Source organism: Sebastes umbrosus, chromosome 23, assembly GCF_015220745.1.
Source record: "Sebastes umbrosus isolate fSebUmb1 chromosome 23, fSebUmb1.pri, whole genome shotgun sequence".
NCBI classification, from domain to species: Eukaryota; Metazoa; Chordata; class Actinopteri; order Perciformes; family Sebastidae; genus Sebastes; species Sebastes umbrosus.
In genome coordinates, this window is record NC_051291.1 from 9,795,106 (window position 1) to 9,815,425 (window position 20,320).

General features: G+C 37.9%; 1 protein-coding gene across 4 annotated transcripts; it reads right to left on the reverse strand.

Moving 5' to 3' along the window:
* Positions 1-2,608: 2,608 nt before the first annotated feature.
* Positions 2,609-7,275, reverse strand: rad51ap1 (RAD51 associated protein 1). 4 transcript variants are annotated; one of them, XM_037759846.1, is made up of 9 exons: positions 6,786-7,275; positions 6,654-6,703; positions 5,048-5,180; positions 4,479-4,582; positions 4,307-4,396; positions 4,022-4,156; positions 3,732-3,926; positions 3,246-3,386; positions 2,609-3,153 (listed from the first exon to the last, which is right to left on the reverse strand). In XM_037759846.1, exons 1-9 carry the CDS (start codon positions 6,800-6,802, stop codon positions 3,029-3,031), a joined length of 990 nt encoding a protein of 329 aa, XP_037615774.1. In that variant the 5' UTR covers positions 6,803-7,275; the 3' UTR covers positions 2,609-3,028. The 4 variants fall into 4 exon arrangements, with proteins under 4 accessions (XP_037615774.1, XP_037615775.1, XP_037615773.1 ...); XM_037759847.1 differs by having other exon boundaries at positions 3,732-3,920; positions 4,479-4,585; positions 6,786-7,271; XM_037759845.1 differs by having other exon boundaries at positions 3,246-3,383; positions 4,479-4,585; positions 6,786-7,270.
* Positions 7,276-20,320: the final 13,045 nt, after the last annotated feature.

The window sequence follows — 20,320 nt, forward strand, 5'->3', positions numbered from 1 at the left end:
TTGCTATTACAACAATATTGTTCAGTTCAGCAAATCTGCTAACAGCAGATCATCAAGCTGACAAGTCTGTTTTTTTTTTTAGGTTTGATTGTGCTGGGAATCAGATTTTTTGTCTCAGTAAAGAAAAATCTCACAGGATTCATCCGATCCATGTCACGTTCCCTTTGTATCATATGATGCTTCTTGCGACAAGGAAAAAAAAAAAATCATAGTATAGTATATCAAATATTTAAATGAAAAAAAAGTCATAGTATAGTATGTCGAAATTTTTCACGAAAGAAAGTCATAGTATAGTATGTTGAATATTTTCATGGAAAAAAACATCATAGTATAGTATGTTGAATATTTAAATGAAAAATAGTCATAGTATAGTATGTAGAATATTTTCATGAAAAAAAGTCATAATATAGTATGTCGAATATTTTCATGGAAAAAAGTCATAATATTTGCCTATGACAGAATGAAGTCACATCACCAAGCATTGAAGCTGTTCTGGAGACGTTTTTTTTTTTTTCCCTGCCATAGGGATGTCATCCATATATCAGCTGTTGAAACTCAAACAGGACACTGCATCCTTGTACTGACACATCATCATCTGTCTATCTTTGTCAGTGAAGATAAATGTGTGCATAGCTTATACTAATAAGATGCCAGTGTGGATTTGCCATTCATTCTTTCCCTGTGTCCTTGAAGGTAGCACGGGAGAAGATACCTGATGCAGAGCACCTGATGCAGAGCACCTGATGCTGGCACGCCCGGAGCTTAAAAGCCCAAATTAAGCTTTGCTGTCTCTCTCTCTCCTTCACCTGGACTCGTACAAGATTGAGCTCAACAGCAAACAAAACTTTTGGATTTGCAAACACAAAAAAAAGAGTACAAAAAAGTATAAGTATAGTATGTTGAAAAAAAAAGTCATTGGATAGTATCAAGAATAAAAAGTCATACTATATATAGTATGTGGAAAAAAGGCGTAGTAGTCTGCTGAAAAAAAAAGTCATAGTATAACATGTTGAAAAAATATCTTATGTATGTTGAAAAAAATAAAAAAGTTAAAGTATGTCGAAAAAAAAGTCGTAGTATAGTATGTTAAAAAAATCAAAAACGTCACAGTATAGTATGTCGAAAAAGTCCAAAAAAAATCATAGTAAAGTATGTCAAAAAAATAAAAAGAATTGGTATAGTATGTCAAAAAAGTCATAGTATAGTATGTCGAAAAAAAGGATAGTATAGCATGTTGAAAAAAGTGACTATACGTGTGTCGTAAAAAGTGGTGAAAGGTCATAGGTATGTCGAAGAAAAGTGATAAAAAAAGTCACAGTAGTGTGTCAAAAAAAGTAATACTATTATAGTATTATTTTGTTTGTTTTATCTGTTTCTTGTGTTGTCTATGACAGAATGAAGTCACATCACCAAGCATTGAAGCTGTTCTGCTGTGATGTCATCCATATATCAGCTGTTGAAACACAAACAGGACACTGCATCCTTGTACTGAGACCTCACCAATTATCTGTCTATCTTTGACGGTGAAGATAAATGTGTGCGTAGTTTATACTACGTACAAGATTCAGCTCAACAGAAAAAAAAAACTTTTGAATATGCAAACAATTTGGGGTTAGCAAACATCACAGAAACACCTTCTATCCTCACACCACAAGGACATTATTATGTTCTTAAGCAATGTGGTAAACAAAGTAGAAAGGGGAGGGAGGTGTAGTTTATACCTGCTTTGTGTTTTCAGACACAAGATGCAGTTTCCAGCGTTCCCGCTTGCATGCAAAATACTGTATGTGGAAAAAGACATCAAGTGTCAGTGAGGATATTATAAAGGGTAAAAATCAGTCCCTCAGGCTTTGCACTGAAATTAACCTATCAAGCACTAACATTAGAGGATCTGGTCTGGTTCAGGGCCTGTATTTATCAAACTGATAAGAGTAGGTCAAAGTAATAGTTTAGTTAGTTTAGTCAGTACAAATCGTAGCAGAAAAGTTAAGCAAGCAAAACACTTTTTTAAATACAGTATAGCAGCCACTTCTATGTCTCTATTCCACTCATGGTAATCTTAAAATGGATGTAATACGTCCTACAGACACAGCATACAAAATTAAACTTGGTTTAAATTTTATTTCATACTTATGTACACAATATACAATGTTTGCACAAAATAGGAAAAATGAGACTTAAAATTGGATGATTTATATTTTTTCACATTCCAGTCACACCAACAATAGTATCTATAGACTAGGGCTGTCAAAGATAATAACACGTTAACATATTTATTTTTTACGCCACTAATTTCTTTAACGCATTAACGCAACTTGCTATTTTTAGGTCCTAGCGGGCTTTAAAGCTAGAGTGAAGGTACTGGTATCATATCAAACTAGATATCCGTCCGAGGTCGGGAGGCTGAGGCAGGAAAAGCCAACACTAGGATCAGCAGTGATTCATGGAGAGACCTCCGTCTGGTCAGCTAACATTACTGCTAAGCAGCTGAAATATAGAGTGATATTGTGGTTTTAGCTGACGTGTGTCGCCTCACTGTTTTGAGCGATGCTCGTTCATGTCTATGTAGAGCGAGCAAGCCCGACGCTGACTTTCGTTGACTTAACGGCCACAGGTGTCGCTGTCAACAAGCATTTCTGATTCTTACAAACAGTCCCTTTAAGGTACATTTTGAACAGATAAAAATATGTGCAATTAATCGTAATTAACTATGGATTAAATATTTTAATCAATTGGCAGCCCTACTATAGACACAATTACTGTACTGAAAAATATTGACATTAATAACTAGAGTCAACAAAGCACACCCTGTGACTATTCCATGACCGGTTTATGAAGTGTGGTGAAATAATAGCTCAAGATGCAATTGGCATATGTGCCCAAAGCTGAGAGCATCGTGGGAAAAATATCCTGGGAGTTACTTTATATTTATAGTCCTGAAAATAGGAATTAAAATTTACAAGCATCTTTTTAAAATAAAGCTAAAAGGACAACACAACTGATACATACAGGGGCTTCTCCAGACGGGTCAGTGACTCGCAACGCTGGGGTGGAGAGGTTTGACTCGAACACGACGGGACAGTCCGAGCCGGAGACCCTGACCTGGAGACTTCACTGCTGAACTGGATGAAGTGGGACTTCTACCAACTTGAGCTTAGGAGAGAAAAAAAAAAAGCAAGCAGCGTTCAATTTACTGAAATATACTGTAAGCATCTCTAAAGGTTTAAGTCACTTCTGGTATTCACCTGGTGGGTTCCACTTGGGTATTTTGCCACCTGCTGGGCTCGGAGATAATGCAGGTTTAAATGTAGAAACTGTGGATGATGAAGCAGGTCTCTTGGGTGCCAATTCAGCTGTTGGAGGACTTCTCACCGGTACGGAAGCTACTGTGAGACAAAGTAGTTCTCATGACAATTATGAAATTAAATTATAATTAGTCAAAAAGCTGAATCTTTCTATCGTCACATACATATTAGGGCTGTCAAAGTTAACGCGACAATAAAGTGTTAACGCAAATTTGTTTTAATGCCAATAATTTTTTTAAAACAACTTGCGATTTTTAGGTTGTAGCAGGCTCGGTTTTAAAGCTAGAATGAAGATACATCATATGAAAGGAGGAGCCAGGCATCGAACTGCCAACCTTGTGGATAAAGGACAACCCGCTCTAAACCCTGAGCCACAGCCGCCCCCCAAAAAAGCTGAATCTTCTTTGAAGAACTTCAAGAACGTACCTGTTGCCTGTGATTTAGACTTTGACGGTTTTGATGGTTCCTTTTCTTTTTTAGAAACAGGAGGCGGTTTGGTCTTCTCGTTCTTGGTAACTTTCTCCTTCTTTTTTGTTTTGCTGACTTTCTTCACTGTGAATTCCTCATCTTCGCTCTCAGCTGGTTCACTGAAATCTTCATCTTCATCATCACTTTCTGAATCTGGAAAAGTGTTGTTGTTGTTATTTTACTGATGCAAGAAAAATAAGTAATTAAACAGAAAACAGATATTTAGGGAGGGGTGACAGGATGACAACCTGGTGTCAGTTTGGGTTCATAGTCTTCATCTTCATCCGTAAGCTTTTTCTTCTGCTCCTCAGTGGCTCTAGCTCCAGCCTTTCTCTGTCTGGAAAGAGCAGGTGACTCTTTTTCTGATGTGATTTCATCCAGGCCTACCAAAAACAAGAAAATAAGAGCCACAGAAAATGTTCATACCATTTCTATCTTCATCAAACAAGATTAACTTCAATAGATTTGGTAAGCATGAGGACATTAAATGTGCAATAATGGATGAACAGTGGACAAAAATAAAGGTAACTTACCCAAAACTGTCAAATCCACACTGCAGTTTGACAGGTGCAGAGAGGTCGGATCTGTGCTTTCATCTACCGGAACTTGAACTTTGACATCTCCTGGAGAAATTTAACATTAATTCAAGTTGACAACTTTTTAGAAACAGACAATTATATTTACGTTTTCAAAGCTAAATCATACCTTTACTGGTCGGAGACTGGTCCTTTATCCCATCTGCACTATTGAGCATGGATAGTGTAATGGCTGCTTCCAGATCTCTTTCATGCAACCTCACATCTAATGGTCTTCTGTGAAAAACAAGATTAAAGTTGAGAAGATTCAAGCCATGCATAATGTCAGGCCATGTTAAAGATTTTGTACATTTATTTTACTCCTCAAATACCTGAATTTCCCCATATCATGTTACTCTTTGAAATGAGATCTTAACTACGCACTACTCTTTATCTACCCAAGCGAGGTGAAAGAGCACACTGAGGCTTTAATCCAAACACACACACACACACACATCCAAATGCCCTCAACTGACCTATTGCCTTGTTGAACATAAAACAGTCACACACTCACAAACTGACTTGTGTTATAGCTGGCTGACAATCAACCAACACTCATTACTTACTTATTTGCTATACTTTCCATATGCTAAATGCTCATTTTATCTCATTCTGAGTCGGTATAGATCTCCACTATCTTAATCATCTTGTTGTGTACATGGTCGACATTATGTCATATTATCTTGTCTACTACTGTACCTGCTCTTCTGGCTCAATGTGGACTGTGAGTTGGACTCCTGACTGGAGGACTTGCTCGATGATTTCTTGTGCTCCTGTTTCACATCCCTGGCCTTTTTGCTGGGTGGAGGCCTCACGCAGGCAAAATCCTCATCTGTCACAACAGAACATGGAGATATGTGTGGTGAGAGAAGGCTGAGTCAGTTACAGTATGTCTGTCTATACTGTCTGTATATCTATGTGCATCCTAAGTATCCTGCAAATGAGTTGTAACTATTGGTACCATTTAAAAAGGGTTATTCTTCTCCTGTCCTTAAAAATGTCATATAAAAAGTCATAATATAGTATACCATAAAAAAAAGAATCATTATATATCATGCCATACAGAATTTGTAGAAAAGTCATAGTACAGTATATTATTAAAATGTCATAAAAAGTCATAGTATAAAGTATGTAATAAAAAATGTCATATAAAAAGTAATAATATATAGTATGTCTAAAAAGTCATAGAAAATTCATAGTATAGTATGTCAAAAAAAGTCATAGTATGGTATGCCATAAAAAATGTTGTAGAAAAGTCATATTACAGTATATTATTAAAATGTTGTGGAAAAAGTCATAGTAAAAAGTATGTCATAAAAAATGTCATATAAAAAGTCTTAATATATAGTATGTCAAAAAAGTCATAGTATAGTATGTTGTAAAAAAATCATAAAATGTCAAAAATAGTCATAAGTCATAGTATAGTATGTTGAAAAAAGTCAAAAAAGTCATAGTACAGTGTGTCAAAAAAGTAATTAAAGTCACAGTATAGTATGTCAAAAATAGTCATAATAAATCATAGTATAGTATGTCAAAAATAGCATGTCGAAAAACGTCATAAAAATTATAGTATAGTATTTCAAACAAAGTCATAGTATAGTATGTTGAAAAAAAATCATAAAATGGCAAAAATAGTCATAAGTCACAGTATAGTATGTTGAAAAAAGTCATAATAAATCATAGTATAGTATGTCAAAAATAGTATGTCGAAAAACGTCATAAAAATTATAGTATTTCAAACAAAGTCATAGTATAGTATGTTGAAAAAAAATCATAAAATGTCAAAAATAGTCATAAGTCACAGTATAGTATGTTGAAAAAAGTCATAGTAAAGTATGTCAAAAAAAGTAATTAAAGAGTCACAGTATAGTATGTCAAAAATAGTCATAATAAATCATAGTATAGTATGTCAAAAATAGTATGTCGAAAAAAAAAAGAAAAAAAAAAGTCATAAAATATTGTATTGAAAAAAACACAAGTCATAGAATGTAGAAAAAAAATGAATAGTACAGTATGTCAAAAAAGTCCTAGTATGCCATAAAAAAATGTCAGTACAGTATGTTAATAGGTGTAAACCCACAAGATACTAACAATGCATTAACTGCACCTCATACAGCTAAGTCTGATGTGAATTCATATGTGTTTGATTGGGTCATTGGTCAACATTGTGAGTTTTGTCTACACGACTTGTAACTCTCCTCTAAGAAAATATATAAAAAATAAAAATAAATTAAAAAAATGTAAAATGACTTACAGAAATACAGCAAAGTGAGTATCATTAATAGATCAAGAGGCACCATCTCACCATCATCATCCAGTTCCTTTGCCTCAGAGTAGTTCACAACCTTCATCTTCCTGCAGGTCAACAGTAACATTAAACAACATGTTATTACATTGACAATATCATGAATTATGGTTTAAAAAGTGGTTCACAAACCTTGGTGGTCGGTCCATTGCTTTGCAAAGCGCTTGTAGAGCTTTTTAATCAGGTAAATATGAACCACATCAAGGTAAGGTTAGCTATCTGTTCTGTATGCTAGCTGACTAAACACTGAAAACAACAGTTAGTTAGCTGGAGAAGCTAAACCAGCTTCAATTGTCTCAAATACTAACATCCGTCCGATCGTTCACCTAGTGAAACATCTCTACTAGAGCTAACTATCATGTTAAACTCTGATATCTATATAAATGAACAGATGTTAGATGTTGTTGTTGCTACACGACAACCAACTGAAGAGCTTCTGTTTCAACCAGCCCGCCAAAACCGAGGAGGGGAAGTGACGTTTTGATGACTTCCGGAAACGCATTTTTTATTTATTTATTTATTTTCTTTTTTTTTATTATTGTGGAATTTACATTACAATATGGCATTTTTTTCTTGTTTATCATCTTATTTAATTAAACCTGGAAACAAAACAACAGAACTCAGTTTTAATAGTTATTTTTCGCTAACAGAGTAAAAACCTGTTTTCCTGTTTTCATACTAAAGCAGGAAATCAAACTTACAAACAACATGGCTCATAAATCATTGCATTCAAGTAAAAGGACAAGGTGCATACAGAACAAGAACAAATAAAATATGTAAAATTATACATGGAAATAATAATAAATTAAATTAAAGGGACTATTTGTAACTTTCAGAAATGCTTGTTAACAGCGACACCTGTGGCCGTGAAATCAACGAAAGTCAGCGTCGAGCTCGCGCTTGCTCCTGCTCGCTCTAAATATACCTGAACGAGCATCGCTCAAAAGAGTGAGGCGACACACGTCAGCTAAAACCACAATATCACTCTATATTTCAGCTGATTGGCAGTAATATTAGCTGACCAGACGAAGGTCTCTCCATGAACATGATTTAGATCTGATCTTAGTGTTGGCTTTTCCTGCATCAGCGCAGGCTGAGACAGCGGGACCCGGTCGGTAACGAGACGGTAACGTTACTCGCTGAGGAGCTCCGTCACTTCACAAGACATGGGAAACCTCTGTTGGTCTGGAGGAGCTGCAGCATTTATTTCTGCACAAACGTCCACTGTACATTCACTAGATATTCTCAGAGCTACTAACTCTTCTGCAGTGTGGAGTGAGCGCGCGTTCACGTCTAGAGGTGGAGCGAGCTGAGAACGCGCGCTCTGTCTGAGTGAAGGCAGGCAGGCAGAGGAGGAGAGGCAGCGGCCATACGCGAACACGCATATGCGAGCGCGCATGTGTGGCGACCCGCTACATTTATACGCTTAAAAAGTTACAAACAGTCTCTTTAAGGGATAGGGCTGTACCTGTAATTCATATTCTTCTATTATGCTAAGAAGTTTCAATGCATTTTTGTTTTTCATGACTTTAAGGGCTTTTATGTAAGAAAGAAACTCAGAATGAAACACATTAAACTTATAGGTTTCACTTTCATATACTTGGATTTGTGCAAATAAAATTTCTAAAAATGAGAATGTTATTCACCAGAAAGTCATCTTTGTTATTGTCCATGACAAGTCCATAAACAATGTCCTTTTGGGAGAAGTTCACCAGATGAGAAACTTTTGGGAAAAGCCAGTCATGTATATCAAGCCATAAAGCTCCATAATACATACAGGGAAGCAGTATTTGACATCATCATCCGTGTCAATTGAGGATGTAAATTGTTCCTTCTGTGACTCACATCCTGGAACTTTGCTCTCATTTATTCTGGTCCTGTAAATTTACATGTGCATTTTGTGGAAAGATGTCAATAATTTTATACTTGTTAACATTTTTTCTCAGATTTTGCACTGTACAATAGAGATATTATATTTGGTTGCTATGATTACAGTGACAAAGACAAGTAATGCATTTTTTCTTATTAATTTAATTCCACATTCACAAGTGTAATTTACCCAAATGTAGGCATTTTTGTTGAATATAAACATTTAATTGATCATCAAAATTGTTGCAGATTAATTCCATGTTGGTCAACTAATTAACTGAATAGCTTTAGCTCTAAAACTTGAATAATATCTGTGTAGCAGTTGAAGTTTTTACATCAGAGCCTGGCTGGTCAGTATTATATTATAGTAGATATATTTGTATGTACACATGTGTTGGCTGATAAGTAACAATAAATGTCAGTCATAAAATGCCAGATATTCTGTATGTTTGAGGTCATTTAGAAACAGTGTTTTCATTACACAGTTTGTCCAGCAGAGAGCACAGTTTATTTTTCTATCTGTAAAACTCAGCACATACCTTGGTCACAATTCTTCAATAACCAAATTTAAGGGATCCTTATCCAAAGTGTTTGTTTCTATGTGTTATGTAAAAAAAAAAATCAGCTTATTTATCATTATTAAACTGTCAAATATCAGTTTCTGCCTCAAGAATCCAGTGTTGGTGAGGCTCTACTTTACATGATTAGCTTTGATTACACATATCAAACTAAAACCAGCCTTCCAGTATTTATTCCAGTAAATGAATGGTGAGGACAACATGTGCTACCTGCCACCTGGTGCCTCTGTGCTTCCTGTTCTTCTAAATAAATATTTACTCTTGCCAGTAAAAAAGGGACAGTGCATGCCAAAGGGAGTCTAAAGTAGTTACTCATCGCACACCTGCAGCACCAGGCTGCCAAACCTTAGTTTGCATGAGTGAACATGTAGGTGTGCGGGGGCCCAGACTGAAAAAATAAACATCACTTACTTAAAAATATGTTTGGAGATTTAAAAAAAGGAAAGAATTCATATTCATTATTCAAACTATACAGTATATTGAGGGGTCAAAATAGTATATTAACCCTCTGAGACCTACAAAAGACCCCTTTTTGTCCTTTTTAGGGGGGTACAGGGGGTCTTTAGGGGGAGATAGCAGGTCAACAGTAGATGTCACTAGTGTTGTACTAGTGACAACACTAGTGAATGAATGAATGAATGAATTAAAATATATAGTGAAAGTGTATAATGGATAAGAACATTATGATAGAAGTATATGATGGCCATTCCCATGCCAATTTCTGTCTCATAAGTTCTTGCAGCAATTTTTGGGTTGATACCATTTGTTACACGGATTTGGTGCTAAATTTAACCATTTTTTACCACTTGAGAATTGTTAAAAATAATCAATAATCCCTCCAAAATACTTCATTAAGAGACCAAGACCTTGAGGAACACCACAGAAAAGCCATGCTGTGGTTTGGTTTAAAAAACTTTTGACATTTTGAGATTTCTGCAAGAATTGCATTTTTCTGCAATTGGATGGCGAGCACTTCTGTTGTGTAAACTGCTCAGAAACCCCCTTTATTGTCAGTTTACCTAGGAAAGCCATCCATCCTCTGAATGCTCTAGGTCTGTAGTTTGTGGCTGTAAAGTTTCATGAGGCTTTATTTAATTCCAAGACTGTTTAGGTACCCCAGTATGCAGAAATATTCAAATACACCATTTTAGAATAGGCGAAAATAACACATTTGTACTGCATTAAAAAAAAAACTGCATGTGATTATCATAAAGTGGGCATGTCTGTAAAGGGGAGACTCGTGGGTACCCATAGAACCCATTTTCATTCACATGTCTTGAGGTCTGAGGTCAAGTGACCCCTTTGAATATGGCCATGCCAGTTTTTCCTCGCCAAAATTTAGCCCAACTTTGGAGCGTTATTTAGCCTCCTTCCCGACAATCTAGCATGACATGGTTGGTAGTACCACCATGTATTTTAAATCAGTGTCATATCATGTCATCTTTCTGGTCATTTTCTTTGCAGATTTTAAACTCCAATCTATATTATGATAGAAATGTTAATGTAGTTTTTGTTCAATACACAGTGGCTCTAAACCAGATTTGATTATTGGTTTGCATATCACATTTTACCCATCATATTATCATGGGTGTTTTAAATGGACCAAACTGAGGAAATCATTTAGAGTGTTGACTTTGTGAGGACATTTCTGTTTCTCTATTTGCAGTGTCATTTATGCTCGTGAGTGAATTCAGCCAGCGGTCCAGCAGATGGCAGTGGAAGTCTGATGCTTCACGGCCTCAGATCACAGAGGTACAGACTCTGACCTGCTGATTGACATGAACATGACATGTCTACAGCCACCCAGTCGCCCACTCTCAGGGCGGAAGAAACCCCGGCTCCCTCTGAAGTTCAGTGAAAGGGTAATCGCTCCGCTTTTACTGCTCGACGGGTTGTCATTTTCCAGTTTGTGAGTGGGTGGCTGTCGGCTGCGGTTTGTCACACAGTGGACCTGGACTGAGACGTTAAAGGGTGTGATGGTCCGTGTCTTCGGACCCAGACGAGGGAGGAAGACGTGCAGCCGTGGGGCCAAAGGGCCCTGCGGTCACACATTCCTAAACTCCTCCAGCTCTGCCTACTGCCATGACCAAAATATCAGATCCAGTCATGCAAACACTGCGGTCACAACGTCACATTTCCATTCACACATATGATGTTTATGTTGTGCTCCACACAAAACTGTTGCCAATTGGAGTCTTGTTTACCACCTTCATGAACTTCATGAACATGATCTAATTTATCTGACCAACTCCATGTATACATCTCTTTTAAACTTAGCACAGGAAATTATTTAGATTTATGTTCCTGGAGTGAAAATGGAACCGCCTCCACTCTTATACCGTATGTTCTCAAACAAAGGCACGTGTAGGCGGAATGTAGTACACATGTATATGATTCACTTAACTAAAAGTAGAAATACACTCCTAGTTTATATATACTTTGTACAGAGCTAAAAATATTTAGGTAAGTGATGTTAAATGTTAAAAAAAAGTAAACTCTGTATTGTACATATAGTTCATATATATTTGTACTCAGTGGTGCACAAATGATTCACTTTGGGTGACGTAAATGATCATATTAAGAAAACAAAGACATACTTTAATTCCTTTTGGAACTGAAATGTTTGTAATGTCCTCTACTGTAGAGCTTTTAACTTCAATTATCTCTTTATTTCTTTTATCTTACATTACCAGAGTTGGGTTTACCTATTTTATTATTATCCAGGTAGCTAGTTAGAAATGAAGGACATTTTACAAGAGTGAGTAGCCACTAAATCATCATATAATGAGCCATAAAACACACTTCTTCAATCTCACCGTATAACAAACCATTAACCTACTTGTTTCTAAAGCCCATGTTGATGTGCCTGAACATAAGTGTGCACATAAGAGATCTTTGACATTTGGTTAAATGCTTCAGTTAATGTCTTCTGCCACCTTAGCTGGTTTTATATTTTGTTGATTTTAATTTGCTGCATTGTGGGAAACACATTGTAAGCACTGGATTTTGTAAGCATGTACCGTGCAGGTATAATATGCAACTGTAATAAAAATCTTAAAAATAGAATAAATAATTAAAAAGGCAATGAAATACAATCACAAACAACATATCCAGAAGACAATTTCAAATGTTTTCAAATGTTAAGTTGACTATTGGTGAGAAGTACAGGAAAAGAGTCTGGATTAGTTAAAGTAAGGCTGTCAAAGTTAACGCAATAATAACGTGTTACAGTTTTCAACGGGGCACAGTTTTAAAGCAAGAGTGAAGATACGGAGGAGGTTATATAACGCTCCAAACTTGCGCTAAATTTTGGTGAGGAAAAACTGTCATAGCCATCTTCAAAGGGGACCCTTGACCTCCGACCTCAAGATATGTGAATGAAAATGGGTTTTATGGGTACCCACAAGTCTCCCCTTTACAGAAATACACAGTTTATGATAATCACATGCAGTTTGGGGCAAGTCATAGTCAAGTCAGCACACTGACACACTGACAGCTGTTGTTGCCTGTTGGGTTATGATTTGAACATATTGTTTTATGCTAAATGCAGTACCTGTGAGGGTTTCTGGACAATATTTGTCATTGTTTTGTGTTGTTAATTGATTTCCAATAATAAATATATACATACATTTGCATAAAGAAGCATATTTGTCCACTCCCATGTTGATAAGAGTATTAAATACTTGACAAATCTCCCTTTAAGATACATTTTGAACAGATATAAAATGTGCGATTAATAACTATTTTAATCGATTCACAGCTGTAGTTAAAGTACATATATGATTTATACATATTTGATTTATGACATACAGTTCACATATGATATAATGTATGATTGCACCGTTAAATAAGGTCATACAAGCTAGTCTTTTTTATAACTAACTGACTTGCCAAATATTTAATTAGTTTTGTTGGATCAGAATATTAAATGATATACATCCTGTTGTGTTTAAAGATATTTAATACACCCATCACTGTGATTTGTATCCGTGGCACCAGTATTACCGGACTATTTTGGAATAAGACTGGATTTACTGGTCTAGTTGGAAGTCGTGAGGTCATCAGTGGTCTTAATTTGAGCTTGTTAGTTGGAAGTGGTCAGGAGGCAGTTTTCCCCCTCAACCACTGATGTGAATGCCATCATTATGCACTGTATAGCCTCTCAGAGTGGTAGTTTGCGTGGGGCTCTCTCAGTCCAGCGCCGTTGTCCTTGTATGGTTGTTCCGCAGGTGGAGACTGTAGTGTTGTTATTTACATTCCACGCAGAGCAGAGAAAAAATAGATTGTCTCTTTAGTAGTGAGGTATTTTAGTTAAGATGCAAAAGATGTTTGCATGAATAAGATGTAACTCCAAAAGAGGTGATTTGTCCCATTTTTCTACTCTACTTTCTGTGTTATTCTGCTGCAGGCTGGAAGTATTTTTAGCTCTTCATGAAGACAAAACGCTCTGTCAATGATCATCTGATCAATAACTGATAACTGTACCAGTTATTTACAAGCCTCAAACTAAATATGTCTTGATGGGTTTCTAAGTTTTTCGGATATCCGGCGGCGTTGCAGTGTCAATGTGTTTGTTATTGCAACCTAGAAATGGCCTCGCGTCAGATGTCTTCAGGCATGGACCAGTGGCAACCACAGCACAGCCACAGCGGCCACGGCTTTAACCGGCGAACCAGAGTGGGCAGACAGATCTGTCAATCAGTGGCTTCCGGAGTTTGTTTTTTAAGACCATGTCTTCTTAAGTGCATGCTTGCACTGAATGTTTTTTTTTGTTTTTTGGGGAGTACACACACGACAGCCACCGAGCTAATTGCAAGGGGAGATGAGAGACCGGAGAGGAACAATCACAAAGAGATTTTAGTGTGGGCTTGTGGTTTAGTGGAAGACACGCCATAACCCACAGTAATACAAAAAACAATTTAAGTTATGAATCTGAATTTTGCACATGTAATTGTGATTGTTTAACATCTTGCAGGTGACTGACAGTCATAGGTAGTGTTGGTCTGTCACATTTAAAGGTATTTAGAGTATGCTAGAGCAGTGGCTCCCGATCTTTCTGGGTTATGACCTCTAAAAATGAAGCAAAGCCCACTAACAGCTCAAGGCTACATTAGCTGCTACTTGCATAACACACACGAATCTCTGACAAAACTATCAACAGTTGAGCAGCATTGTGGGTAATGTAGGCGCCAGGTTTTGGTTTTGAAAGAATGAGTGGAATTAAAAAAAGACGATCTGTGCGTTCCAATACTACCATACTATTTAGTATGCCAGAAAAAGATTTAGTATGTCCTAATACATAGTATGTCAAATGCAGTATGCCAAAAATACACGGATGTCCTACTACATCCGGTCTCTTTTTGCAGTATGCAAGCCAACATGATGTTCTGGCTATTCTGACCCACAATCCTCTGATATATGAGCAAGAGGGTCAAAGTTCAAGGTGCAATGTTATGATGAACTAGTATGTCCCTATTGTATGCGTACTGCATTCAACAGTAAGCACTTTGTAAGGGCAGCTGCAGTAGGCCCTAAAAGTAAAAAGAAAAAGTATGCATTGATTACTTTTTAAAAAACTTTATATTGAGTATAATCGTGACTTTTCAGATTTATCTTGGGACACTTTTGGCAACCCGACCCCAATTTGGGAACTGCTGGGCATCACAGTAAGACATTTACTTTACAAGATTAATGCCTGTGTGCTGAATCATCATGACGAGACGTTGCTGCTTGTGTTTTTTGGCAGCGTTATTGGCAATATCGGGCCCTGAATCAGGAATCTGTAGTATGATTTTATGTGTTGACAAGACGGCAGGGATATAAACAGCATCAAAGGGCCGGCAATAATTCAACGCTGCCAGTTTTACACTGTGACACCATTTAAAATAGCATCCGTAACGCAGCATTGTTTCCTGCACTCCAGCGTGGCACTTGAAGGGCACACGGGGAGCAGTCTCATTAGGACGACCTTTTAACAGTGAGATCACAGGCAAGAGGACACAAGCACATGTGACCTCAGGAACTCATGTCTTGTCATGCCTGGGATGCACTGCGCTCACTGGTCTCTCATCTGTTGATAGATCGGCTGTATCGGATTCTCTGTTGAGCATTTCCCACAAAGTACTCTGCACAAAACGCACGGCCATCTTTGATGACCAATTAGTGTCCGCATACTTTTGACAGCAGCGGTGCACTTACTGTAGCAACTCCTAGTGTCCTCACAAGGACTCATACTGCTCAATCAACATGTGATCTGTGTCAGTTAGACAACTTTTCACTGTAACATGAAGAAGTGCGCAGTCAGTGAGCCAAAACACAAAACTAAAGAAACTCATAATGATCTAAAGCTCTGGCTCAGTGGTCCATTAGTAATCTAATGATGCCCTGAGGTTATTACACTACCTGCAATGCAGAGGATGACACAGTTTTCTTTACTATGTTTAGCTGAGCATCTGGACAGCCCGTTATGCATCAGATGAAGCTAATGTGATTTGTAAATACATTTATTGCCAAAAAGACGTACTTTTCACAAGTTTTATTTAAAGTAAATCGGTATTGATCCACATGCCAGCGTCCCAGTGCTGCAATGCAGTGAGTTATCATCACTCCGACGGCCACTGGATGTCTTAACATCTGTTTGACACCAGAGGGCGATGTGCACATGTGAGAGTGATGAGGTGCAGCAGGAGCATTTTTGTACAACCTGGATTTGTTTTGGTAGTTCTGACTATCATTCGAAATGAAATCATGTTGCACAACCCTTCAACAATACGCCGTGCTTTATTAAACAATCTTAAACAAATTATCATAAACTGTGTATGTGTGTAAAGGGGAGACTCGTGGGTACCCAAAGAACCCATTTTCATTCACATATATTGAGGTCAGAGGTCAAGGGACCCCATTGAAAATGGCCATGCCAGTTTTTCCTCGCCAAAATTTACCGCAAGTTTGTAGCGTTATTTAACCTCCTTCGCGACAAGCTAGCATGACATGGTTGGTATCGATGGATTCATTAGGTTTTCTAGTGTCATATAATACCAGTACCTTCACTCTAGATTTAAAAACTGAGCTGCTACAACCTTAGAAATTGCAAGTTGTATTAAAGAAATCAGTGGTGTTAAAACAAATTTGCGTTAACGCGTTATTATCGTGTTAAATTTGACAGCCAACGTTTGATAACTTTTGATGGCAAAGGTCTTTAGATTGTAATGACCAAATGTGAAGTCTATTTGTAGGAGGAGTTTGTTAAAGTGCTCCGCCTGTAAAAGGCCAAACATGGGCTAAAATGGCACATTTAAATCAATTTAAATTTCAAGCCCGAGACCCCTAAAATATAAAATTTTCCACCACGTCTGATGTGTGCAAAGTTGAACAACTTTACGAGCACCTCAAACCCCTTTAAAATGTGATTAAAAATAATAATAATTCCTTCAGTTTCAATAGGGGCCTCCTCCTTTTATGTAAATATAAAAACTCTATAATGGAAAAACATTTTGGACTTTTAGTTTGAAGACATGCCCTTGGGCTCCTGCAAATTGATAATGGCCATTTTTCACTATTATCTGATATTTAATTGACTAAATTATTAATTTGTTAATTTAAATAATCAACAAATTATATGATTATGGAAATATTAGTTTTTTTACAAAGGCTCAAACTAGTAAGGTAAAGAAAACTGTTCTGGTTAAAACACAACTTGCCAGTGATTCTTCTGGATCATTCTTGAATATCATTTTGTATTAGCTGCTCTCCAGGACAGGCAGAACCTTTGATCAACTCCTTGTGGGTTTAGATTTCATCCAGCAGGGGCCGTGACAAAAATAAACGATCTGATCTTTGTTGTGCTGGCCGAGTGACAGCAGCTCCGTCCAGGATGACTCACTCTCTCAGCAGTGTGCCATTCCTGACGCTCTCCTCTACCCATCAGCCAAATTGCCTTGATCCTCCGCTCATTGCCGCCTCTCGCCCACCCTCGCTGTGGAGCAAGGTGGTCGCATCCTCGGGGCCGGCGGCGCTCTTTACATCCCATAGGGGTGAGAACGTGCAAAGCAGTGAGCAAATGTGTGGGGAGAATTCCTCGCATTCTCTGCTCGGTCCCGGTGGCCTGGCTCGGTGTTGGGTTCCTGGGAGAGAGGGAAGAGGAGCCAGGGGGAATCGGCTGCCGACTCAGCAGCTGACACCTCCTCTGATCTCTATCTCTTCCTACAGCCATAAACCAAACTGTCCGACTTTTCAGCATGGCGGCCACGTAAACAGAACTTTCCTCGTGGCCTCAAGTAAGGCTGCCAGTTTTTGCCTCGAAGGAGCAATTGGTTATGGCGAGGATGTGGCACCGACCAAACCTCAGCCTGAATGTTCCCAAATCTCATATTTGGTACAGCAGAGAGGAAAACAAGACTTCAAATATGGAAGACATCTAAGAAAACTACTTCAGTGCTTTCAGGAAGACTGTTCCTTTAAAACTATGACTCTAATCCTTTATCACATTGATAAATATCCCATACGTTTTGGCTCTACGTGTCCAACAGAATTTATTTGACATAATGGGTTTGTTGGCAGGTGGTACTGAATCAATGTGTGAAAAATACTGCGTCCAGTTTTTAAGAGTAAGGTTTTTTTGAATGGACAACCCTGCTGAGCTGGCACACTTCAGGGCAACACGGCTCACCGTGTGAGGCCCGCAGAACCGTTTGATCACATCTCTTTAAACACAACGTTTTCACATCTTTCAGCTCTCTTGGGATGCAACGTGATTACTGAGCTTAAATGGAGATCAATGGCCATGATGTGAGGAGTTCACCATCACTCAGAGTGCATGGCTATCTATGGCTTTTACTCTGTTCGCTGCAATCATTGACTGAATCATTTTAAAAAGCAACAAGAAGGATTTTCATTTTTGTTTGCATGTTTGTAGTTCACAAAGTTCAACTTTGGCACCGAAATGAGGAATTCTTCATACTTGAAGTTTGTCTGGTCTTGAACACCGTTCTCCTGGTTAAAAGTCCAGTGCTTTTCGCATGTCATTTGTACGTCACACAAACGTCTGCAGAAAAAACTACTTAGCGTCATGGTTGGGCTTAAAATAAGCACGTAAAATAAGTAAAATACGTACGGAAACAACGTAACATAACTACAGAAAAAACACGTCACAAGTGATAATTGTCAAGTGAAAAACATTACTAATGTAACTTACAAAACAAAACACTGGTCTCGAACACCGGGGCTCCTGGTTAAAAGTCCAGTGCTTTTCACATGTCATTTGTATGCAACACAAACGTTTGCAGTTAGGTTTAGGCAAGAAAACCACTTAGTTAGGTTTAGGAGAAACGTCATGGTTGGGCTTAAAATAAGTACGTAACCTAAGTGAAATACGTCAGAAACAACATAACACAACTACGGAAAACACGTGACAAACATCACTAACATAACATACAAAACAAAACACCGGTTTTGAACACCGGTCTCCTGGTTAAAAGTCCGGTGTTTGTTGAACCCACCCCCTCACCATAAGTGGTCTTTCTCGCTTTTTATACTACGTAACTAACTCTTACCGTAGCATTTATACGCAGATGCGTTTACATTGCAGTCAGTACAGGATATACTGTATGGCGTACAAATGACACGTGGAAATCAAGAAATGCGTACTTATAGCGCACTAAACACATGGCACATTATTGTGGCATTCATACGCCTTTTCATGCGAACGGGCTGTCCAAACAATCTGATGATGGGCCTTTCTTTGTTTTAGAAAATACAATATATCTTACTGACATGAACATAAAAATTGCTGTGTCATTGGTTGGGATTTGTAACCGGCGTAAAAGTCACCTCTGCCTCGCTTCTTTTCCCCTTAGTCACTCCACGCCCAATTTAGCAGCAGACACATCTTTCTCTGCAAGGTGCACAAGCTGTACCCTTGAAAAGATATTTTTACTGGGAACACTCCCTTCTGACAGCCTCTGTGCAGCTCAACGCCTGACACAACAATAATGAAAGAGGCAGAACGGATCAGAATATATTTCAGCTTCTGCACATGTTCTCGTAACAAGGCATGTCAGTTAGTATCAGGCTCCCGGTGGATTTGCTGCCTCTCTCCACTGTGTCACAATTTTACAAAGCAGCATAGGAGAGGAGCAGTGCAGTTTTTTGGCTGTTGAATTATACATCAGCTTGTTCAGCAAAAAAATCTGAGCTCCTTTCTGGGTAGCACCGTTACTATTTTACAAGCCCCTGCTCCACTGAATCCAATGAAATGGAGTGTTTACGATCGATCACGACACCACTGATAGCTGCTCGATCAAGTTTTGCCCCGGCTTATTTTATCCAAGCGTTTGTACGTGTAAATGTTGTTTATGAGTGATATAAATGTCCTGCTGTAGGCTTCATATGAAGGCCTGCTTGTGTTACATATACATACACAGTTGGACTGAGTATTATTGCCCGTCTATGCCAACGATTCTGATGTCATTCCAGGGAAATCCCCCCTCCATCCCTGGGTCTCCCCAGCTGTTGTTTCAATCTCGTCTTTTAAACCCCACGTTAATAAAACAGTAATTGAAAGAGCTTTGCATCCTCCTGTATCCAGTTACTTACACTTTATAATATGCACAAAAGCTGTTTGTATGGCTATTCCCTCTGGTCCATTTTCTGATTGATGTGTGTGTGTGTGTGTGTGTGTGTGTGCACTAAATAGATCCTATAATTGCAAGAAAGACAGCTGACCTGACAATAGTAAACTGCAGACACTTTTCTATCGCTGTAGTTTCTGGTCTTCTCCTTTAGCTCTAATATATTCAGTCAAGGCGAGTCAAAATCAATTTGCTGTGTTATGTGGGCAAGTTTCCATCTACCTCTTTCTGTCTTCTTGTTGCTCCACCGTGACTCAGTTGTTGGAGTTGTTCAGTCTTCTTAGCTTGACTCCTTCTCGCTCCAGTCTCGAGCTGAAACGAAACAGATTAATCAATTAGTTGATCAACAGAAAAAACAAATCTGCAACTATTTGGATAATCGATTAGTAGTTTTAAAGGGGACTTGTATAGTTGTATATCTTCTTTGCTGTATCTATGGAGGACAGAACCTGCAAAAATAAATGAGTGAATAAATAAATGGCTCGAAAAATTAATAAATAAGTATGCCATTAAATGTACCAAAAATAATATTAAAAATAAATTTAGGCATTAATTACTTGATAAAATGTGACATAAATTGATATTTCTGTTT